At 41.1% G+C, this 25,774-nt stretch overlaps 1 protein-coding gene across 1 annotated transcript in view; it reads right to left on the bottom strand.

The window, feature by feature from the left end:
• CNTNAP5 (contactin associated protein-like 5) overlaps nt 1-25,774 on the bottom strand; it is an 866,926-nt gene that overhangs the window by 664,602 nt on the left and 176,550 nt on the right. Inside the window, exon 2 of the mRNA XM_006776823.2 lies at nt 6,423-6,527. Within this exon, the coding sequence (XP_006776886.1) occupies nt 6,423-6,527 (105 nt within the window). The remainder of the gene's footprint in view (nt 1-6,422; nt 6,528-25,774) is intronic.

The following is a 25,774-nucleotide window of genomic DNA, read 5'->3' as shown; positions in this document are numbered from 1 at the left end:
CCTACCATACACCCAGTATGGTATCGCAATTCGCGATTTTGCGCTATCATACTGGGTGTATGGTTGGCTGTGTGCGATTTTGCGAGTGTGGTAAAATCGCATAACAGCAAAATCGCATAACAGCCGAGCATACACCCAGCAGCGCTGCTGATGCCTGAACGGTATGTGGAATGAAGTGGGCGGGCATCGGGAGGCCACTATGGCACGGGGCAAGCACTATGGGCAGTCTATCTGAAGTGTACCTGGCGTATAAGACAACCCCCCACTTGGAGGCATATTTTTCAGGGCCAAAAAATCGTCTTATACGCCGGCAAATACGGTAAAAACAGGATGCTCTCTTAAATGTCCCTGTGTATCTGCCAAGCAGCCCCGACTGGGAGCACAAGAACCCACAACCCAGATATGTGCCCTTGACCAGAAATCAAACCCATGACCCTAGGTTGTGTGTGCTTGCACTCTAACCACTGAGCCCACTGGCCATGGCATGAGAGTATCCTAGATTTCAAACCATGTATAATAGTTTACTCTTTGAGGTATGTTTGATGTCTTTCATCTTATAATAAAAAAAGGAAGTTTTAAAGGAAGGAATGTAGAAAAGGAGTATTCATTTGACAGGATTATAATTACTTCTCAGCCATTTTAGTGGAGACAGAACATGTCTATTTTTATAAAAAATGAATCATTGTTCTACATTGATATTTTCAATAAGAATAAAAGTTATATTTTTCTTAAATTTCTAAATTTTATATTTAGAAAACCTATAGGCCAAATCTGTTCTTAATAACATTTACATAATTATTTCATTATATTATAAACTATGTATGTACATATTCTATATATGTATTATGTGTGTATATGTACACATATATCACTATATACATTTATATATGCCTATATTTGTATATTTATGTGTGTACATATTCTATTATATATGAATGTATGTGAATATTCAGCCCTGTATGTATGCACATCTTTCTATATATAATTCTGACTCTATACATATCTAGCCACATGTATATGTACTCAACTTACTCTATATAACCTACCATATGTATATGTTTATATATACATGCACATCATTTATATTGTATATATAATAAAATACTAATATTATTACTAAGTTAGCTATTAATTAATTGCATAGTGATTTGCATTATACATGTAAATTATTTTTAAAATTTTATTTTTTCAAGTACAGTTTACATCAATATTATTCTGTATTGGTTTCAGGTGTACAGCATAGTGGTCAGACTATCATATACTTTAAAGTGTTCCCCCTAATATTTCAGGTACTTACCTGGCGCCAGGCATTGATATTATGATTTCATTGACTACATTCCTTATGTTTTACCTTATACCTCTGTGTCCATTTTGGAACCACTAATCTGTACTTCCTAATCCCTTCACCTAGCACCCAGCCTCCCTCCCCTCTGGCCAACATCAGTCTGTTCTTAGCATCTTTGAGTCAGCTTCTATTATGTTTGCCTGTTTGTCTTTAGAATCCACATATAAGTGAAATCCTATGGTATTTGCCATTTTTTCCTGACTTATTTCACTTAGCATAATACCCTCTAGCTCCATCCACCCTCTTGCAAATGGTAAAATTTCATTCCTTTTTATAGGTAAGTAATACATCACTGTATACATATACCACCACTTTTTTTTAACCACTTGTCTATTGATGACACTTGGATTTCTTCCATATTTTAGCTATTGTAAATAACACTGCAATAAACATAAGGTGCACATATCCTTTCAAATTAGTGTTTTTGGGTCTCTTCATATATATACCTAGAAGTGAAATCACTGGGTCACAGTCAGTTTCTTCTTTTTTTTTTTTTTTTGAGGACCTTCCATAAGATCTCATTGTGGTTTTAATTTGCATTTTCAGATGATTAGTGATGTTGAGCAGCTTTTCATACATTTATTGGCCAGCTGCATGTACTCTTTGGATACGTACCTTTCAGTTCCTCAGTTCTCATCCCATTTTTTAATTGTGTGTGTGTGTGTGTGTGCGTGTGTGTGTGTGTGTGTTTTGAGTTGCATGAGTTCTTTATAAATTTTGGGTAACAACTCATATTGAATGTATTATTGGTGAATATTTTGTTCCATCCAGTAGGTTATCTTCCAGTTTTGTTGATGGTTTCCTTTGTTGTGCAAAAACGTTTTAGGTTGATGTTTATCCCATTTGTTTATTTTTTATTTGTTTCCCTTGTCAGAGGAAATATATTAGAAAAAAAAATATTGCTAAGAGAAAAATATGAGAGATTTTACTGCCTATGGTTTTTTTTAAGGAATTTTATGATTTTTGAGTCTTAAATTTAAGTCTGTTATCCATTTTGAGTTTATTCTTGTGTTCTTGTTGTAAGAAGGTGGTCTAGTTTTATTTTTTTGCATGTGTCTGTCCAATTTTCTCCACACCATTTATTAAATATATTATCTTTACCCCATTGTATGTTCTTGTCTCCTTTGTCATGTACAGGGTTGGGCAAAAGTAAATTTACAGTTATAATATAAATAAATAATATAATGATTGATAAATAATAACACAAGAATAAACCGTGTCTTGTGCAGTCACAACTGTAAAACTACTGTTGCCCATCCATGTGTTAATTGATCATGTAGGCACATGTTTATTTCTGGGCTCTCTATTCTGTTCCACTGATTTCTGTGTCTGTTTTTATGCCAGTACCATGCTGTTTTGATTACTATCCTATATAATAAAAGGCTAATATGCAAATCAACTGAACCACAGAACAACCAGTCGCTGTGACATGCACTGACCACCAGAGGGCAGACACTCAACACAGGAGCTGGGCTCATGGCTGGCAAGTGCAGCAGCAGTGGGGGGAGGCCATCCCGCCTCTGCGGCAGCGCTAAGGACCCTTGGGGGATGTCAGACTACTGGTTTAGGGGAGCGGCCCTAAGTCGTCAGTTGGACATCCCCCAAGGGCTCCCGACGGTGAGAGGGCACAGGCCGGGCTGAAGGACTCCCCCCAACCCCCACTCCTGAGTGCACGAATGTCGTGCACTGAGCCTCTAGTGGTTTTATAATATAGTTTGTTATCAGGTAGCATGATACCTCCACCTTTGCTCTTTTTTCTCAAGATTGCGGTGGCTCTTCTGAGTCTTTTGTGATCTCATGTAAATGTTTGGGTTACGTGTTCCAGTTCTGTATAAAAGTCATTGGTACATGTAAATACTTTATGAACAGCGTTCATGCCTAATTTACTAAGTATGGGTCGGGGTTCTAGCACAGTGTCTGACACATACAAGTGCTCCATAAATATTAATAGAAGGATTTGTTATTCACAAATTCATTTGATCTAGTGGTTTGAAAACCTTGTATTTTGAAATCATCTGAAAAGCTTGTATTCATTTACTTTATCTATATCTGTGTTTGGGTTCCATTCCAGACAATTATTTTAGAACTAAAGGCCCAATGCATGAAATTTATGCAAGAGTAGGCCTTCCTTCCCCTGGCTGCTAGCACCAGCTTCCCTCTGGCACACAGGACCCGGGTTTCCCTTGCAACTCCGGCTTCATCCAGAAGGTTGTCTGGAAGGAAGTCTGGTCTAAGGTCTAATTAACATATTATGCTTTTATTATTACTAGAGGCCCGGTGCACAACATTCGTGCACTGGGGAGGGGGATAATCCCTCAGCCTGGCCTGTGCCCTCTCGCTGTCCAAGACCCCTTGGAGGATGTCTGACTACCAGCTTAGGTCTGCTCATGGGTCTAAGCTGGCAGTCAGACATCCCCCAGGGGTCCTTAGTGCTGCCATGGAGGCAAGAGAGGCTCCTGCCACCACTGCTGTGCTTGCTGGCCAGTTTCTGGCTGAACAGGGCTCCCCCTGTGGGAGCACACTGACCACCAGGGGGCAACTCCTGCATTGAACGTCTGCCCTCTGGTGGTGAGTGCATGTCATAGCAACTGGTCATTCCATTGTTTGGTCTATTTGCATATTAGCCTTTTATTATTATATAGATAGATAGCTAAGAGATGGAACCAGGCACTGCTACTATTAAAGATTTTCCAAGTGACTCAAATGCATGATGCTTGGATGAGAACTAACTATCTAGTATCTCCTTAAGTCTGTGCTTAACTGCTGCTGAATGGAAGAAAGGCTGTCACTCCTGAGGGCTATGCTAGATGTGAGTTGTAGGCCAATGCATTTCAGATCCATGACTGTGTCTCTTGCATGGTCTTCCTAATTTAAACTCTAGTTGGGAGAAAGAAGAGTGGTCTCTGCATCACTGTGCTGACCTGGGCTCAGGCACCCTGATTCTCCTGTGATTAGGACCATTGTAATAAGTTGGATCAGAGACATTTGTACCCTCAATATCTATTAATTATGAAAGAAGCTAGCATGTGATCAGACTCACAGCTTCCCCAGAACCTGCAGAGGAAATACAAGGTGGTAATAACTATGTAACACTACACATTTGCCAGACAAATTCTCTCTCTGGATTCCCTGTTGGAGACTACATTAAAATTTGCCCAGTTGGGCCCTGGCCAGGTAGCTCAGTTGGTTAGAATGTCATCCAGTATGCCAAGGTTGTTGGTTTGATTTCCAGTCAGGGTTCAGACAAGAATCAACCAATGAATGCATAAATAAGTAGACCAAAAGTCAATCTCTCTCCCCATCTCTCTCTTTTCCTCTCTCTCTCTCTCTCTCTCTCAAGTCAATCAATAAATAAAACATTTTTAAAACTCTGCTGATTGGTAGTTTTTCCTGAAATGACAGTGGAGCTCCCTGGCTCCAGAGCAACTCTACCCTACAATGAGAAAGGTCTTTTTACACATGCAAGTCTGGTCTCATTCTATACATAATGCTGCAAGGAAGGCAATACTGGTGCAATGTACCAATAGATGCCCACGGTTGGGAGCATGTGAGTGATGAGTAGACACTTACAGAGCTTGTAAGTAAATGCTATAGCCAGCATTTGACCTCTGCCTGGTAGTTTCAAGGACCGTTTACTTTTTTTAACCTATGTGGTTGAAAGGGGCAAAGCCTTTTAATTAGATGACTAAGATTTGAATCCAAGCATTTCTCTTTCTTATCTCTGATTTTAAGTTTATGAAAATTATCTAAGTCTCAAGAACTCTACTTGAAGGTAAAAGGTAAGCTTACCTTATTTTACCTTTGTGAAAACTACATGCCTTCATACAGGTGAATGCCTTCTAAAGGTTTTGGCACAGAGTATTCAGCAAAGAGAGTGTTAGTAGATTATTGTTAATATTTTCCCACTGTATATATAATTGGCCATTCTTTATTTTTTCTTTAAAATAATATCTTAACCTTCTTTTTTAACAAAGACACATAACTTACTAACTTCTGAATTATTGATCCCATTAAATATAGAACCTAAGAAACGTGGTACAAAATAAACAACAAATATAGAAACAAAAAAGCAAGTTAATTTTATAATTAATAATATTAAAATTATAAGTTAAAATGTTAACAAGTTAAGTCATTCTATACTTTACAAAAGCAATATCAGTAATGTAATAACCAGTTAAAATTTATTCCAGATTGCAAAGCTCAACATTGAAAAACTTACTAATGTGATTGGTCTCACTTATCAATGGGAAAATATAGCTAAGAATTATTAGTATGAGCTCTGATTAATCCGTGCACCTATTGAAATTGCATACAAAATTATGTTTCTCAATTTGAAAAAGAGTTTATAACATTCCTTAGATATACAAATATCAGATATTAAGTATTTAAAATTTAAAAATTAATTATAAAACTATATGTTTATGTAAAAATAAAAGCCAACATCAAAATCTGATTAAAATATGGACATTTAGATATCTAATATCATACTTTTAAAATAAATTTAACATAAAAGGCTAGTTAGGGGGTATCTGTTCTTATTTCTATCAGACATTGTAAAGATACTCACCCAACTTTTAATGTGTGTATCTCTAGCTCATAGGGTTATATATTTTCTTTTGTATTTTCTTCTACTCAATAGCATGTTATATTTGTAAACATTAACAACATTTATTCAATTGTAAAAATTAAACTTATCATAGGAAAATCTTAGATTTCATGCATACTTATTATAAAAATGCTATAATAATATATTTTTGTATCTGTTTGTGTGACATATATGAAGCACTAAAATTAAAGCAATTTTTTTGTTTTTTGTTTTTTGTTTGGTGGGTTTCTTTTTAAAAAATATTTTCTCAAAAGCCTCTCATGATAATCAAGGAGGAATAATGCGGGTTGGGGGAACAAGAATCAGAATAATTTGAATATTCATTTTGTGCCAGGAGACATATTTCATCCCACTGAAACCACACTTTCCATCCTCCTTCTGAGCACTGTTCTCATGCATGCTCTCTGTGCTGGAGGTGCAGTTTCTTCCATTTACCCACGGCTGTGTTGGAGAAGCAGTCACCCTACTCACCAACTCTTCGGTTGAGCTGAGCCGGGCTGTGAGTCCCAGTGAGGTCTGAGGAACTGGAAAAGGCCATTGGAGAAAGCAGGGACGCTAGCGGGTCATCACAGTTGTCTGAAACAACAGGAGAAAGAGGGCACATTCTATCAGGGAGAGGTAGCCCATCAAGAAAGGAATCATGCATTCCCCTCCATCATTGATTAACACCTGCTCTGAACGAGGCCCGCACTGCTTATTTACATGTGCCATTTCCTCTCTTCACAACCACCTTGAAAAACATGTGTTTCCTTCACAGTTAGAGAAACTAAGTTCAGAGATGTTAAAGATATTTTGCCCAAGGTCACTGCTGTAATGTACCCCATGAATCACACAAGGATGCCTCAAGAAGTCAAATTAAGGAGTCACATTTATTACAAATCCGGGACTACGAGGGGGCATTTCGCTCTCTCAAATCTCTTAGTGATAAGATGGCCGCAACACCAGATTTCTATAGGCAAAAAATCACAAAGTTATCGATTACATCTTTGGGTTTGGAATGAGGAACCTGGTTTGCACAGAGCAGTTACAGAAGCAGAATTGAGCATGTTAGTTAAATTATAGCTTTGGATCTCCAGATCACTGAATCAACGGAAACACATTGCCTGGAGCCATGGGTCTTGGGACCACTGAGTTGACAGCAACACATTACCTTGAGCCACTGAAGCAATTGGGGATAATTGTGTTGTCCTGGTTCCCAGGTACAGAAGAATGTGCTTCCTAAAACCAGTGAGATCATAATCAATGGGGTAGGATACATAAGTTCAGAAAATCAAAGTAATTTTCCTATTGTTAAACAAAGCAAATAAGCACAAAAGCCAAACAGCAGGGTTAAAGTTAAACTATAGTTTCTACCTGAGATGATTGCTACCATACTTCATCACAACACAAGAAAATAGTGTGGCCAGAATTCTCACCCATATTTGTCTAATTGTAAAACCCAATTATCTATCCATTCCTGAGTCAACTATTTCAGTAAAGCCTCAAGTTATAGCTGTTGAGCTTATTCTGTAAGAAGGAAGAGTTTTAAAAAGGAAAGCATTGTTGAACTACTCTCTCATAGTCAGGCCACGGGGACCCTTAGTAATAGTTGTATCTAGAAGGACAGAATAATTGAGAATTTCTCATTTGCCTTTGTGTGAAAGTCTTTGGAAAATGAGTTCCTAGTTTTAATTGCACAAAGTAATAGAGAACAGTCCTGATCTTGCACAATCTTTAATGTGATATTCACTTCAGTAGTCACCTGTCCAGCCTTCCCTAAATATGCTCTCTGTGCCTGGAGGTGCACTTTTTTCCATTTACCCATGGCTGTGTTGTAGGAGCAGCAACTTCTAAAGTGTCTTTGATGCAGCCACAATGTGGAACACAGTAGGACTGAGGTGTGTTCTCAATAACAGCAACACAGATATGTTCTCCCAGATTGTCTCTCATGCCCTGACCACCCAGTCTTGTGTAGAGTATGCTGCTCTTCACATAGCATGTTGGTCACCTAAAAGGTGTGTAGTATCTTATCCATCTGTGTGTATCCTCCAAGAGGTGGCATGCTTTTTGCGAACCTAAACAAAGTATCTGGAACATATTAGGCTTTTCATAAAGTCTTATTTAAGGAATGTAATGGTGAGGGAAGGAGGAAAGGAAGGAAAGAAGGCATTCACATATCAGTACACACTTTCCCTGTTTTATTTTTTTTCCATTTTGTTTACTATTGCTCTTGTAGGACATTGCAAAATGACTTCATAAAATCTAGACAGACTTCAGTCAAAACAAATTACTACTTTGTTATTCAGTTTAAAGGTAAATTCCATGGCATTAATGGCTTTCATCAAAAGTCAATTTGACATTTTTTAAAGAAAATGTACATAGAATTCTGAGGCTGATTATTTATCCAGAAAATTCTGAGGGAGCAGCATTTCATCAAATCGCAAGAACATTAATGAGAAACACAAAGGTTATTTTTTCTGTTTGTGAAATGTTTTTAAAAATCAACTGGCAAAGCATATTTTGAGTTTTCCCCAACACAAATGTTTGAAAAACATTTTGAGTTATTGGACCAACCCAGAACAGAGCCAGATCCTCGCCAAAGAGGAATAACAGAAACCACAGCCAGGGCCCCTCAGCAGACAGGGTCATGCCGAAGAGAAAGATGAGCTCCGGCCACTTGTCTCCGCAAAGATGCAGGTGAGAGAAGGTGCATACCCACCTCTAAGACACTTGTTTGGAAGTGCAAACTGTTTACACTATTCATTGGGAAACAATTTAAACATAATGCAGACCTTGTACTTGTGTACGCCTGCTTTATCATAAGAAAACAGCAGGTGAGTGTGGAAATGGACCCGGTGTGGACCGAGCCCCACACGACAGTTCCACGCACAAGTGCACGGGCGCATGCAGCAGACACCACGGAGGATCTCAGCTAGTGCACAGGGGCCGCTGAGCCTCACCTGTCCACATGCCAGTCACAGTCATCCTCCGCTTTCAAATAACACTGCTCCCATACCTCCCAATAACTCATAGCCTTGCACAACAGAATCACAAGCAAACTGAAGATCTTTCGCAGGTAAAAGACAATATTTATTATAGCATTTTTGTGTTTCTTAACCATATCATTTGCATAAAACTGTGCTACCATTTTTATTAGGTTCTTGTGGTCTTTTTATGTGTCACTGATGGCATTTGTTAGTATCATGCCCCTTACCCTATTTTCCCCTAAGTAGAACTAGAAGTGACCTAATCATTTCAATGTAAATCAGTCCAACAAGTATTTATAAGATCCTACTTTATGCTTGACCTTGGTTAAGAATTGGGAATAGATTTGAGTACAATAAAATGTCATAGCTCAAGAAGTTCAGAGACTATTATGAAATATAACGATGTAAAGAAGTAAATAAACTAATGGGAAAGTTCAGGAATTTCACCAAAATCACCCCCAAGCCAGTGAAATGGGCACTCCCTATCCAGAAGCCCAGATCTGTTCTCTCCTCCAGCCCTGCGCTGTCCCTCCTTCACAAGGCACTGCCAGGGGCAGAGAGAAGCCCAGAGCCGCTGGCCCGGACACCAGTTGCCATTGCCCACTGCCCTTCTTTATTCTGAACTGTGCTTACCTGCGTCTAAGTGTGTGGTACCAATGTTTCTACTTTGAAAGTTAGTGAAGCCATAGAAACAATCTGTGCTCACGGGAGGGCCCACAGACCTCCCAGGACTCCTGCCTTCTGGACCCTGTGCAGTGGAGCAGTGGCTGCTGGAGACCATGGCCAAAGTTTTGTCTCTTATTTCTAGACAATAAGAGGGGGGACATTTCAAACCGGAAGAGATAAAGACCTCCCTGCCCCCAGCCAATAGGTAGTTCCCTCTGTCATCTCCATGTCACAGAAGCAAACATGGCGTCACCTACATTGTGAATAGACCAGTCCTTAAATTAAATTAAATTAAATTAAATTAAATTGTCCAGTCACTGGGAGTTAATAAGGTATCCATATAACCATTCTAAATCCAAAAGTGTACATTCTTTTTAGACACCTGTGTTATTCTTAAAGCAGAGGAAAACTGATGTAGCATAAATGAGAGCAATGATTAATTTTTGTTTGTTTGTTGTTGGGTTTTTTTTGCTGTTTTAACTCATTATTTGGGACAGTGTGAGGTAGTGGAAAGTCTCAGGAGGGCCAGGCCTAGGAGATGACCCTTCTGACTGGTCTCTGCTGTTGCCTCGGTGGCTCCAGATACTGAACTCAATGGACTAAGTATTATCTCCATTGTTGTCTTGCAGGGGATCGTCTCTGCCAGATGCAGCCATAGATCATTTTAAGATGGAATAAAAATAGATGAGAAACCCCTTTAAGAAAAAAATACAGAATGGAATGGAAGTAGCATATGAATCACCTTTAATATCTGCTCCAATTGAAAGCAACCATTTCAACAAATTTATTTCTGGGATCTTGTTTCTATGTCACAAACCCTGCCCAATAATTAGTGTCACCAATAGCTCTTTGACACTAACGGTTTACAATCCGCCAGATGAGAAGGAGAACACGAAATGGGGGGGAAACAAAGAGGTGAAGACACACACAGGGAGTGTGTGAGGACAACGTTGCCTAGGGCATTTCTCCCCCCTCTGTGATTGGCGGCCTAGCATGGGGCCCTCCTCCCCATTCTGTGATTGGCATTCTTACTGAGCCTGGGCCAACATCACACCAAACACATGGCTGGGAAGGAGAGAATCAAACCCCATCTGCTCCACCTGCAGGTTTTAAATAGTCAGTTTCATGTTGCCATTAAACTTTAGGGTAGACTCATATATCAGTCAATTCCTCTAAAAGTGTGTGTGTATTTACATGAGGAAAGAGGAAAGGGTGAAGAAATTTGGTTAGGGAGAGAGATGTTTGAAGTTTAGGAGAAAAATACTGAAGGACTAAAACTCACGTTCCAATTGAATACATAACCTGAGACAGACCATAATTATTTTCCCAAAGACCATTTTTCCAAAAATGTCTCACACTTCATGAATACAGAATGCAGTGTCATAGAAGAATGTTTTCAAAATATGCTCTTAAAAAGTCCATTCAATAAATCCTAAAAGATTTATTGAAAAAATCAGATGACATTACAAGGCTATTTAAGGAATGCTAAACAATTCATATATAATATATTATTCTCCACTTTTTCAACAAATGATTTTACTCCCATCTTTTTTTTTAATACATTTTATTGATTTTTCACAGAGAGGAAGAGAGAGGGACAGAGAGTTAGAAACATCGATCAGCTGCCTCTTGCACACCTCCTACTAGGTATGTGCCTGCAACCAAGATACATGCCCTTGGGTGGAATCGAACCTGGGACCCTTCAGTCCGCAGGCCGATCGATGCTCTATCCACTGAGCCAAACTGGTCAGGGCATTTACTCCCATCTTTACTGCTGTCCTTGATAACATAAAGGCCACCTCCTACCTTACCACACCGCCAGGCAGATAAAGATCCATGCCTTTAGGTGTGATGGAAGCACCTCATCTATTTCCATTCAGCTGCTGTTGGACAAGCCCAGTCCTATTTGGAAACGACTGAGCCTTGTGTTTATAGACTAAGGAGAATATCACTAGGTCGTACTAGGCTTAGCATGGTGCTCACAGGGTAAGGTATCCCAATGTGAAATTACAGTGTCCTATACCTGAAACTAATACAATATTGTACATCAACTGTTCATTAATGAATAATAATTTTTAAAATACCAGGAGGAGCCTCCAACATTGTGGAATTTAAACCCTCACTTTACAAATGAGAATCCCAAGTTTTAGGGAGATGGCAGCCCTGCCTAGGATTACTCCGTTGATTAGTGGACTAGACTGGATCAAAATCCAGGTTTCCTCACCACAGGTGGTGACCACAAGGTCAGAGCTACCTACCACCTGTGCATAAACCTGGTAACAATCAGTCATGCTATTCTTCACAAGATTTGTTTTAATGGTTTAATTACTTTTTTTTCTGCCAAAGGAAAGATATAGTTTTATTTTGGGCATAACAAAAGAACAATTTATAGTTTCCAAAAGAATTGAAATTCTTCTCTATTTTTTTTTGCTTTCCTTATCTCCTCTTTTAACTCTCTCTGATCCACCAAAACCCAAACTGCCTGAACAAATAAAAAATAAAATAAAGGAAGGAAGAAAGAAAAGTAAGAAGAGAAAAAGAAAAGTAACATTATTTTCTTATTAATATTTATATGGATAATCAAATCAAACATGCATTGTCTTCATTACCACAGTAGATTATATGAATTCTAGAGGCCCAGTACACAAAATTTGGGTACCTGGGGGTGTCCCTCAGCCCATCCTGCACTCTCTATAATATAAGAGGCCTTGGTGGATGTCCAACTGCCAGTTTAGGCGCTACCCCACAGGCAGTTGGACATCCCTCTCACAATCTGGGACTGCTGGCTCCCAACCACTCTCCAGCCTGCCTGCCTGATTGGCACTCACCACTTGTGCCTGCCAGCCTGATCACCCCCTAACCATTCCCCTGCCAGCCTGATCAACACCTAACTGCTCCCTTGCTGGCCCAATCACCCCCAACTGCCCTTCCCCTACCAGCCTGGTCACAGCTAACTGCCCTTCCCTGCTGGCCTGGTCACCACCAACGGCCCTCCCCTGCTGGCCTGGTTGCCCCCAACTGCACCCCCCTGTAGGCCCTGTCACCCTAAACTACCATACCCTGTAGGCCTGTTTCCCCCCAACTGCCCAACACTGCCTGCCATCTTGTGAAGGCCATCTTTGACCACAATGGGGTGGCCATCTTGTGTGAGGGTGTGACAGGCGATTTGCATATTACCTCTTTATTATATAGGATGGGGATTTGGAGCCCAAAAGACTAACTTGCATTTATAGGAGGGATAAAATTACTCTTAGCATTTGCGCATAATGGCCTACTTTTTAAAAAAAGACATAAAGCATGCATTTTGTGTAGTGCCAACAATGGTACTTAGATGTGACTGCTCATGCTTTTATTCTCATTTATTTACTTTTTCTCTTGTTACTTATAATTTCTCTTAACAAACTACTAAAACAAACACTTTAATGTGACTCTTGAATCTGACCTTCTCCGTATTTTGCACCATGAAATCCTACAAGATATATTATATTCTAATAAGCAGACTAAGAAATATGGCTCTCTCAATGAGTCATGAAAAGGAGGTTAAAGCTCTGTCCCAAAATCATCTCCAACTCAAGGCAATACCAGGCTTTGGATTACATGGCTGTGGCTCTTTGCTGTGGGAGATGGAATTAAACTCAAAGATGCAGATGCTGAGTTCAAGAAGCCTAGCATCTACTGTGGGTTGAAGATAACCCATATATCTTTAAGAAGCACTTTATGTTTATGAACAATTGTGTATAAAAAACCTATGGCATAGGGTCCTTCTCCCTTCATCTGTATTTCAGATTCATCATGGCACGGGTTATTGCTCATTTGTTCAAGCTAAAAACTTTAACTGAGCACTTTCTGGGTGCCAGGATCTCTGTCAGGCTTTAAAATAATAATAGCAATTCTGGCTAATTCCTTAAACCATAGAAATGGACACACCCTCCCTCAGAGCCCAGCGCCTGTGACAAGTTGGTCCTGCCTGGGGATTAACAAGAGGCTCTGAGATTGAGGCTCTGAGATTTTTTCCAGGATTTTTAAATAATCCTATATAATGTTTTAGGGAGGATTTGGTTGTGGACCTGACCTGTGCTTCTAAGTGGCTTGCCAGGAAGACATTATAATTGCACCTAGTCAGTACAGTGCCAGCAGTGGCACATCACCCCCTCCTGTTCCCCAGCTGTCACTTCCATGGGGGAGGCCATCATGTGCATTGTTTGGAGGAGGAACCCACAAGTCCCTGTTTCCATTCCATACTCTAGACTGGGCTTTGAACAAAGTCCCTGTAGCTATTGGTACAGTGTCTGTCTGAAAAATCTGCTTCAAGTCCCTAAATCATCTCCAACTCATCAGAGTTGCATCAGAGACAGGCCAGGGCCAGTCTCCCATTGATCTATCATTGAGTTTAGTCCTTCCTTTCTTGGATTTTCAAGAACAACCATACACAGATGTGCCACAGTTAGCTCAAAGTCAACGGTTCTCAAATACGCTTTCCTAAATTGCTTTTCTCTCATATTATTCCTCCCCACCCCCATCCTGCCTCTGGTGATATCTACACTAATAAAAGAAAAACATGCAAATTGGCATCCCTCCGCTATGCCCACCAGCCAATCAGAGTGATATGCAAATTAACCCAACAAAGTTGGCAGTTAATTTGCATACATAGGAACAGAGTGAAGACTGAAGACAGCATAGAAGGAAGCCAAGCACTGCAAAAGGGAGCAAAGCAGCAGAGAAGGGAACAAAGTCAAGGCAGTGGAGACAGGAGAGGAGCTGAGGCAGCAGAGACAGGAGGGAGCGAAGTGGTAGACACAGGAGGAAGCGAGGCAGAGCACATGGGAGGGAGCAAAGTGGAGGAGAAGTGAGGGAGCGAGGCAGCAGAGAAGGGAGCAAAGCCCGCCTCGGTGGGCTTCTCTCCCTTCTCTGCTTCGCTCCGGCCTCAGGAAGTCCTATTCTTGCAGGAATCTTCCTGCAATGGGCCTCTACTATATATATATATATAGACACAATTCTCAGGCTAGGAATATTGCATTCAAGTTAACTGGTTTGTTTTATTTATTTATTTTTCTACTGAAATCTAATTGATCAATGGCAATCTCATTTAATGAATGTTTCTTAAACTTCTCATATATGAGATATACAATGTACTAATTATTTGGGGAATATAAATCATCACACTGATTCAGGATATTTTTTGCCATTGTTGCTAGTACCTGGGACTATGTATATGTTAAATAAATATTTGTTTAGAGTTAAAGGATAAAAGACATAACTCCTATCATTGTGTTGTTTAGGACTATCTCTCAGATTCAAACTTACTTTTTTTTCCACCTTCACTACTTTATCTTAATTCAGGCTTTCCAAATATCATATTCTGTCTTCAGTTTACCACTTAGCTCTACTCTCATTAAACCATACTTTTTAGAATCCTCTTTTTAATATGTTTTGTTCACCAAGACTTACTAGGGATATCAGCTTTAAATTAGGCTTCCAGAGGTGGCATATTTTGTGTACCGGGGCCCTACCCCACAGGCAGACAAAAGAAAAAAGAGGGACTTCCTAGCATATACCACATGCAAGCTGAGCATAAGGCCAAGTGTCATTGGAGGATAGCAGGCTGGACAGTCAGAAAGAGGTCCACCAAGCACAGGTCAGAAGCAAGGGGCCTGTTGTCAGGATCAACTTTAATCAGAGCTTGGAGCATCCCCCTCACAAACACCACTCAGCCAGCATCTAAACACAAATATGCTAAAGTTATTAAACCATTAGGATTATGAATGTTCCTTCATAGCTTAACTGGAATAGCTAAGAGACAAGACCTTTTACATGGTAGAAAAGACAAAATTGAATAAATTAAAATAATTTTAAATTTCTGGAATATGAGAAGCTGAAAGTGGTGACTAGGTTACTTTGGAGGGTTTTAGAAGAAACTGGTAAGAAAGAAAAAAGCAAATGTTTAAAAAATAAAATTTTTCCTATTTTAAAATTGTCCTAAATTTAACATTCCTTTTATACACCCTTGTGCCCTTCTTTCTATCCTCATTCAACAGCCCATTAAAAAACACTGTGCTAAACAGTTTCAGAATTTATTTGGTTTTTAAGCAAAACCAAATAAATGAAATAATGGGATAAATAGAATGTTAAGATTTGGAAAATAGGAAATAAGATACAAAGGTTTTAAAAGTTAAAAGTAGAGATGATTTTTTATACTTTAAAAAGCACATGGTTAAATAATTATGAATGGAATGTTAAGATTAAGGAAAGCAGACAAGTGAAGAGTTGTGAAATGGTGCTGTTTCATCTTAGTGCTCCTCTGGTTGAGAACTTCTTTTCTGGAGCCCTGTCTTCCTCAGTGGTATCTATTCATTCTTTCAATACAATGGAGCTAAACTTGCAGTAGGTAATCATGGTTCTGCATTGAGTGGTACTAAATTACACAGAAAACCCCAGTGACTTGGAAAATCATGTTCTAAAGTCAATCCATACACATTCATACAGCCTCTTCCTCTTTCATTGGTCTAGGCATAGAGTTCCTAAAGGAAACACTAAAATCTCTGTGTGTCATTAATCTGCTCACTGGAGTTTGGTGGGGCGAGAGGGCTGATAAAAAGATAGCTGTGAACTGGGACTGGCCGATAGCAAGACCTTTTATGAGTAAATGAGATGAACATGTACTGATGGTTTGAATAAAGGCTAACCTTTATTGGTCTTTGTAGATGAAAAAATAGTGCCATCCCAAAGACAGAAGCAGTAGCCCTTCAAAATTCTAATCTGACCTTAGCTGGTTTGTCTCAGTGGATAGAGGATAGGCCTGTTGACTGAAGGGTCCCAGGTTTGATTCTAGTCAAAGGCACATGTTGGGGTTGAAGGCTCAATCCCCAGTCAGGGGTGTGCAGGAGGTAGCCAATCAATGATTCTCTCCCATCATTGATGTTTCTATCTCTCTCTCCCTTCCCTTCCTCTCTGAAATCAATAAAAAAAATATACATATATTTTTAAAAATTCTAATCTGGCTGTGCATGTGCATAAGGGCATGCACACGTGCGCGTGTGTGTGTGTGTGTGTGTGTGTGTGTGTGTGTGTCTGGACCAGAGGAAAACTGTAGTATTTGTACAAAGAGTCCACACTTGGGTTCAAGCCCAGTGTGAGTTCAGATGGTAACTCTGTAGCTAATTAATTATATGTCCTTTGAAAGTTACTTAATCACAGTCTTTTCTATGTTTAATCTTATATAATAAAAGGCTAATATGCAAATCCACCAAACAGCAGAACAACAGGTCGCTATGACGTGCACTGATCACCAGGGAACAGACACTCAAAGCAGGAGCTTCACTGGTGGTCAGTGTGCTCCCTGTGGGGAGCTGGACTAAGTCGGCAGTCAGATGGACATCCCTCAAGGGCTCCAGGACTGTGAGAGGGTGCAGTCCAGGCTGAGGGCCACCCCCTCCCCCCCGCCCCAAGTTCACAAATTTCATGAACTGGGCCTCTAGTAAGGATAATAACTAGGTATAGGCTTGTTATGCTTATAAAAAGACAATGCATTTAAAATATTAACCCAATGATAGGCACATAACTGAATATGTGTTAATTTTCTTTATTTTCTATCATTCTTTCTTAAATTTAAACTCATCACCTCCAGTTCCAGCTATTGCCTTTGAAAAGTGACATTTCTTATATCTTCTACTAAGTCTTTTGGACTTTGCCCATCAAAATGGTTTGAAAACTGTTTCTTTATCAGCTTTTCAGGGTTCATAGGATAATTCTGTACAAAGAGCTATTCTGCTTATGTATTACTAGTACATAAGCTCCAAGACCACACACATTACACTTTCTAAGTTCTATCTCATTTTTTCTTGTATTTAGTAAATAGTTCTTAAGCACAATGTTCCAGGCATCATGTGATCTGGTCCACAGACTGGTTAGTTTTAAGGGAAATAGGACCCACAGTTCTTATATAACATTGCAAAGGATGTGGCTGTTTGGATTTGTGTCTAGTCCTTACATTTAGTTTACTTAAGGAATTTTGACATATTATAATCTAAAAAAACAAAACTAGTGGAGTGGAGAATAAGCAGACAGGACCTCAGAGGCCGTCCTCGCTTCCTGGAGAGGTCAGGCGTGCCTCTCGATGCACCTGCATCCTGCGCAGTGAGCGGGACTGGTTGGCAGCAGGAGGAAGATGATGCAGGGCACTCCCAGTGGAGCCCAATGTGGACAGGCACAGAGGGAGTGCAGCACATCCACAAGGCTACCGTGTTTCTGTTTTTAGATTATAACCTTAAAAGTTGAGAAACCCTGCTTTGGGGGAGAGATTTACACCAATTTGTATTTTAGAAAGCTTCTTCTGATTTCAGTGTGGAGAAGGAGCTTGCATATGTGTGTAAATGTGAAAAGGATTAGGATGGGTAGTGAGGGTAAAAGTTAATGTAAGGCCTTCAAAAATAGTAAAAGTGAAAAAAATAATAATAAAGCCCTGAACTAAAAATGGCAATTGGAAAGCAGAAAAGGGAAGGAGATTTAGTTATCCTATATAATAAAAAGGTAATATGCAAATTGACCCTAACAGCAGAATGACTGGGAATGCCTGGTCACTATGACACATACTGACCACCAGGGAGCAGATGCTCAATGCAGGAGCTGCCCCCTTGTGGTCAGTCTGCTCCCACACGGGGAGCTATGCTCATCCACAAGCCAGGCTGCCAGCTGCCAGCACAGCAGTGGTGGTGGGAGCCTCTCCCACCTCCTCATCAGCACTAAGGATGTCTAACTGCAGCTTAGGCCTGTTCCCCGCTAGCAAGTTGACATCCCCCGAGGGCTCCCAGGCTGCCAGAGGGATGTCTGACTGCCAGCTTAGCCCTGATCCCCTGGGAAGAGGGCCTAAGCCAGCAGGTGTCCCCTGAGAGGTCCCAGACTATGGGAGGGCACAGGCCGGGCTGAGGTGACCACCCCGCCCCCCCCCGCCGAGTGCACAAATTTTTGTGCACCGGGCCTCTAGTATTATATAAGAACCATCACTGCCAGGTGAACCGAAAGAAAGGTAAGAATGGAGGATATCTTCAAATGCTTGGTTTCAATTACTCTCTATTGTATTATGCTAGAGACCTAAGAAGCTTCAAATTATTTTTTTAAATTGAAAAATTAAAGACAAGCAAAACAGAGATGATGACTTTCCCACATGAAAGTGATTACAAAATTATAGTTACCTCCTTATCCGCCTTTTCGATCAATATAATGAGTGTTATCATGGGAGTAAAAACTGTACATGGATACATATGAGATGGCAAGTTATACAGTGTTGCAAAGTGACACATTCTTAATCGTCCAAAGAGAGGCGTACTGCTTCCAGCACCAGTGCAAGTACTATCTCCAGGAATAAACTGACACGGGACCTGAGGTGGGCAGTTCTCCCTGCCTTCAGAGGAAAGTTCTAGTTCCTTGGTTCTATATAGTTCTTCATGGTTAGGCCTCTGATTATTTTTATCTTCTGACTCCTTATTTAGCCTTCTGTGCCCAGACTTACCAATTATTGGCAGCCTTGTGGATGTGCTGCACTCCCTCTGTGCCTGTCCACATTGGGCTCCACTGGGAGTGCCCTGCATCATCTTCCTCCTGCTGCCAACCAGTCCCACTCACTGCGCAGGATGCAGGTGCATCGAGAGGCACGCCTGACCTCTCCAGGAAGCGAGGACGGCCTCTGAGGTCCTGTCTGCTTATTCTTCACTCCACTAGGAGGGCCCGGCACCAGGATGGGCCTTGCTCTGATGATGTTACTGCACTTCAGACCCCTGAGAGCTGGGAACCACATTGGACTTCCGGTCTTCATGGCCTTTCGCAGTGATGATCACAGGTCAGTTGCTGAATAATTATCTAAGTAGAACTTCAGAAAAATGGAGGGCTATCTTAAACTGGATTTAAGCATCTGGATAGGAACTGGGCAGCTCTCTGAGTGGGAAATGTTTGGGCAGCCCATTCTCAGAAGGGAGTGAATCAAGACTGTGAGCACTTGAAGACAATTTGGATGAGATAATCACTATGGGTATAAATGTGTTTTTTTCCAAATACATTCTCTATTGATCCTTAGAAAAAGCATCTCAGGAAGGCAGGGGAGTCATGATGGCAAGCACATTCTGAGAGGACAAGAACCCAGCTGTCAATGTCACACATGTACGACCTGAGGAGAAAAACACCTCTGCTCTCCAGAGTACTCGTTCCAGTCTCAAACACCCCTCACTCCGCAGTTAACAAAACCCAGGCTCTGAGGGCATTGTGGGTAAACCTGGAAACATGGAAGCAACCTGGCCGTGTAAGACCAAAGAGTATGTAACAGTGTGAAGTGGAGTGAAATGGTGGCAGCTGCGGGGCCACCACTCTGCTTGGACATTCAGTTGTTCTATTGGCTGTCCTGGCAAATTTAAGCAAATCCATTCCCTTCCCTGTGCTGCAGTCCATCCTGGAAAATGAGGTTGATGATGCTGTTCTCTACAGGGGACAGTGACAAATGGAGATTATTGTGGACCACCAGCAGAGAGAGTGGTGCTTGGCACACAGAAAGTGCTCAATTAATGGTAACTACAACATTGTAATTATCCAACGGCCTCTGTAAAGATTTTTGAGTAAGGAATGATGTTTAGCGAGTGCATAAATTTGAGTCCTAAAGTTGTCAAGTGAAATGCATTCAGCTCCCTTAATTTTTAATGATGCCGTAATGATCAATCCCCTGAATTTTTCCCTAGGCCTCTCTGGGTCTGGCTTTTCATGTTTTGGAAAGGGAACTAAGCAGGGATGGCCCATAAACTGACCTGGGTGGTCCCCATCACCAGCTGACTCCCTCTAATTGGTGATGGATGGCCCTGCCTTATGTGTTCAATTCTTTTCTAAAAAGACTGTTCTCACTGGAAGGGAGGGAAGCAGGGAGCATGCAGGGCCAAATCTCACTCTTACCCTTTTGTTTCTGGCATTCTTTGGTATGCTACTACTGATGCACAATTTATCCAAGGAGAATCACTAGAAAGAATACCTAAGCTGATTGCAGGCAGATAAATATTATTATTTATAAAGTAATATTTATCAATATTATTAATTATCCTGATTACCAGATCTCAGTTTTGGAAATAGCACCTTTTATATAACTAAAAAATAAAAATAAAACCCCTGGGTATAATTCACTGGATCAAACTGTGGTGTGCCATTTGTGAAAGCTCTGTTCAACAGAGACTTTTTGCTCCCCAGGAGAATGAGAAGGGCTGGGTTCCAGCACACACCCCACTCCACCTGTCATTGCTGTGGTCCAGAGAGCGTCCCCGTCCGACAGCAAGTGTGCTCCTGCGGGACTCTATGAAATGACCTAGCAGCACTCGAATGTAATGATTTTTGAGACATTTCAGGCCTCCAGATAATGATTTTTTGGGGACAGGCTAAAAATAAAAGCTTGTTCCAGGCAAAATGCTTCAGCATGTTCTACTTTCTCTTGTAAAATGCTCTTCTTGCTCAGACTGAATTGTAATTGTGATTCTTAAGCAAATGTTGGCTGTAGCTATGAAGACATAAAATGCTATAAATGTTATATGGACATGTCCAGGTATTTGGTGCTATAATTTAAAAGCATCAATAAAGTTTCAGTTGTATTCAAAGTTTGAAAATCCGTCATGGTCAGATGAATTCAATTCCCATTATTCCCATACCCAACCCTTCAAATTATGCACCAGCAGATTAAACATAGCAGGGAAATACATTGTACTGTTTCACTAAATATCTCCCATTTTGGAGGAAATCTTTAGCGATCAAATAACATGAGGAAAGACACACTGGAAAGCAATTATTACCCCGGGGAAATTTCATTTCATCGCTGAAGACAGAAGTGGTATATTTCAAAACTGTGAGCAAAGATTAATGGAGATGAAGGGAGTGGTAACTGCGCGTGAACCAAGACATTTAAATTTAATGTCACTGTAAAACATGAGAAGTCATCATTTCAAGTCTCAATAACCTCAAACTGAAATGCATTCATTGCTATTTTCATTTCCCCCCTAACATTGTACTTTGCAAGTTGAATGGTCCTGACAAGGAGTTGGTTTGAAAGTGAAGAGTTCTTTTCCTGAACAAGGTTAAGTTTCGCTTTGATGACAGCACAGCTCGGAAAGCTCCTACCAAGCATGTCCTCCAGGCAAGGAGGCAGAGGATTTTCAGTTTCTCTGTCAGCTTTAGCTCCACCGCAAGTGGTTAGGAGTCAAGTCTTGGAAGAGAAGACAGAATGAAGAAATAAATCCTTTAATGCATAGCATTGGTTTGAGAGCTTCAGACAGGATTTTTCAAGTTCATTTTGATGAATTGGGTCACCGAATCTAGTTCTTTATATAATGTGTTAGGAATGCATTCATGGGTGTAGTAGGAAAATGGGAATGTGTGCTATTGGATACTAAATATTTCATTTTCCATAGAGACTTGGACTGAATCTACACGAATACTGAGAAGTTGAAAGTATATAGTCATTTGCTCATGTTTGATATCTATTGACATTTGGACAAGATAATATTTCCCCCTCTTCAGTGTGTGTGCCTTCAAAAGAGGTGAATCTGATGGAATTCCTTCACTGGCCATCCAGCTGTAATACTTCACCCCATTCCAGAATCCCCCCGCCTTCTACTGCCTAGAGGGCCCAGGCACCTCCCTTTGACTTCCTGGGATTCTCCCTGGAATAGTGCTTCTCAATGGTATTGAGAGCATGAATAACAGGGGCATCTTGATAGAATAAAGAATCTCATTCAGGAACCAGCTCCCAAATCTATCATTCAGTGGTAAATGAGAATCATCATGAGGCCTCTCTCTTCTAGCTTTCTCTCAATTTACTTCTTCAGGTAACTGTCCTTCACTGGCCCAACACAGACCTCTAGAGCCTTAAATAGCCCTAGTGGGGCACAGCTGGAGAATGACAAAGCTGTCCCAGCCCACAGAGGCGGGAAAGGTGATGGTAGACAAGGACAAGGGGAGATTATCAGTGAGGGTGTATTGACATGTGGGCCATGTGCATTCCATGCCAGTGGCTATAACTGCTATCATTACAACAGCACACAGTGTTTTTTGAACTCAGACAAAGGGGCACTGAGGCAGATGATTTACATAAATTAAGCCATGGGACCCTCCTAATACTAATTATGAGTTAGACATTAGTATCCTAGTTTCATAAGGAGCGTTTAAGAGACTTGGCAGAGGTCACAGAGCTGGGTTTGGCACTAGATTTGTCCAATGCTTGTTAGCTTTCCTACCTAATCACCACCCTGCACAACTGACCTAGTTCACTTCCATCCGTTCTATTAATTTGCTCTCAATCTCTTGACCCATCTTGAAAATTTAGAAAGTTTAGAGAAAAAAAAAGTGATTTCTATATACATTCTGCCAATCACTATTATAATATGTATCAGGGTATACCCAAACCAAACTTGAAATTACCAATCAAGGGCTAAGTGTCCACCACTGAAATTCAAAAGGAAACACTATCCAAGCTCCTTTTGGAAACTTTATTGCCTGGAATTTGGAATTATCCTGAGGATCTCCAGGATCTACAGAGCTGAAGTGACACAGAGGAGGTGAAAGGAGGAGGAACTCTAACTTAGGGTCAGGTCCACTTTACTGCCACTGACTCTGGGCCTGCACATCATTGGTTTCACCTTCCTGAAATGTGGACTTTTGTCTCCTGTGAAACTGGAGATGTAAGGCTTCTTTGCCTCTCTGAATAGGGGCTAAGTAAGATTGAAGAAGGAACTACAGGCAGATTCTCACATGATGACAATGTTATTTTTCCTAAATTTAGGTGGAGGTCTTATAGGTCCATATTTATTATTTACTAGAGGCCCAGTGCACGAAATTCATGTGTGTGTGTGTGTGTGGAGGGGGGTGGGAGGGGGTCCCAATCAGAGGATGTCCTGATTGGGCCTAAACCGGCAGTCGAACATCCCTCTCACAATCCAGGACTGCTGGCTCTCAACTGCTCACCTGCCTGCCTGATTTTCCCTAACCATTCACCTGCCTGCCTTATCACCCATAACCACCTCAGCCTGTGTGCCTGATCTCCCCTAACCACTCTGTCTGCCTGATCACCCCTAACCACTCACCTGTCTGCCTGATCACCCCTAACCACCTCAGCCTGCCTGCCTGATTGCCCCTAACCACTTGCCTGCCTGCCTGATTGCCCCTAACCACTTCTTCCTCAGCCCTCAGTGCTGCAGCTTCATCCAGAAGGTTGTCCGGAAGGACGTCCAAAATGATGTCTGGAAGGTCGTTTGGCTGTTGATCTAATGAGCATATTACACTTTTATTATTATAGATATGTTATATATTCACATATAATTGCGTTACATTTTCTTATATTATGTATGTAATATAATATCCTATATAATAAAGAGATAATATGCAAATTGACCATCATGTCCTCACACAAGATGTCCATCCCCATGTGGTCAAAAGATGGCCTCCACAAGATGGCAGGCAGGGGAGGGCAGTTGTGGGAAACCAGGCCAGCAGGGGAAGGCAGTTAGGGGTGACCAGGACAGCAGGAGAGGGCAGTTGGGGACAACAGGGCCTGCAGGGGAGGGAGAGAAGTTGGGGACAACTAGGTCAGCAGAGGAGGGCAGTTAGGGGTGACCAGGCCTTCAGGAGAAGGAATTTGGCGGGGGGGACCCGGCCTGCAGTAGAGGGCAGTTAAGGGCAACCAGGCTAGCAGGGGAGGGCAGTTGGGGGCAATCGAGCCAACAGGGGAGCAGTTAGGTGTTAATCAGGCCGGCACGGGTGGTGGGGTTGTGAGGGGGATGTTTGACTACTTGTTTGGGCCCCAGATTGGAGAGGGTGCAGGCTGGGCTGAGGGACACCCCCCAGTTCACAAATTTTGTGCACCACACCTCTAGTATAATGATATATATTTATGTATTATAAATTATTACATTATTGCTAGCAGGGGAGGGCAGTTGGGGGCCATCGAGCCAACAGGGGAGCAGTTAGGTGTTAATCAGGCCGGCAGGAGAGTGGTTGGGGGGGTGATCAGGCTGGCAGGCAGCCGAGTGGTTGGATTGTGAGGGGGATGTTTGACTACTTGTTTGGGCCCCAGATTGGAGAGGGTGCAGGCTGGGCTGAGGGACACCCCCCAGTTCACAAATTTTGTGCACCACACCTCTAGTATAATGATATATATTTATGTATTATAAATTATTACATTATTGGAGAAACCAAGATGGCGGCATAGGTATACACCAGAGTTTGCTTCCTCGAACAACCACTTCAAAAATACAACTAAAAGATGGAAAGAACATCCTCCAGAACCACAGGAAGGCTGGCTGAGTGGAAATTCTACAACTACAAGGAAAGAGAAGACCATACCGAGACTCAGAGGAGGCGCAGTACAGAAGTAAAATACTAAGGTGCGGAGGTGCATGCGGAGCAGTCTTGCGGCTGAGGGAGCGGTTGTCATTTTCAATCGGGAGGGATTATCATGCTCTGAGCTCCAGTTCCCGGAAAATCTCTAGGGACCCAGACTCATACGAGAGAAGCAGGACTGTCTGGCATCAGTCGGAACTTGAGGGCACTCTCAAGCCCATTCTTCAGCTCTACCAACTACAGTATCACAATCTCATCTGACCCCAAAAACGCAACTAAAAACCTTGATTTTACTTTTCTTTAACACATCCTCTCTACTGCAGAACAATCTTCCAAAACATCCTAATTCTACTAGATTTGAAATATCACCTAAGACTACACACTGTGGTCTCTCCACAAGCCTGAAGAATAACGTCAGCCAAGATGTTCCCACAGCACCTTTTGGCACACAATTTTATTAATGCACTAATTATATATACCATGTGGCAGTTTGACTTCTTTCGTGTCTGTCTCCCTTCCTGGTTTAAAAATCCTTCAAGAGCAAAAACTATTTCTCACTTACCTTCTTTTCACCAGAATATAGCTAGTGCTTGGCACATAACTCACTTAAATATCTGTAAGCTACATATCTTCCCTATATAAAAGCATTTGATATTTGAAAAATTAAGAAATGGTCTATTTTCTGAAGAACACTCTTATTACTAGTAAATTTCCCCCTCCCCACCAATTCTAGAGACTGATTTGTATGTCTCCATTTTATATTTATGTCCACCAGCCCACTGATAACACTAAGAAATCCATGTTAACTAGTAAAAAATTTCAAAAATGTTTCAGAACCAGTTT

Source organism: Myotis davidii, unplaced genomic scaffold, assembly GCF_000327345.1.
Source record: "Myotis davidii unplaced genomic scaffold, ASM32734v1 scaffold249, whole genome shotgun sequence".
Classification (NCBI taxonomy): domain Eukaryota; kingdom Metazoa; phylum Chordata; class Mammalia; order Chiroptera; family Vespertilionidae; genus Myotis; species Myotis davidii.
This window is presented reverse-complemented; position numbering and strand designations above follow the sequence as displayed.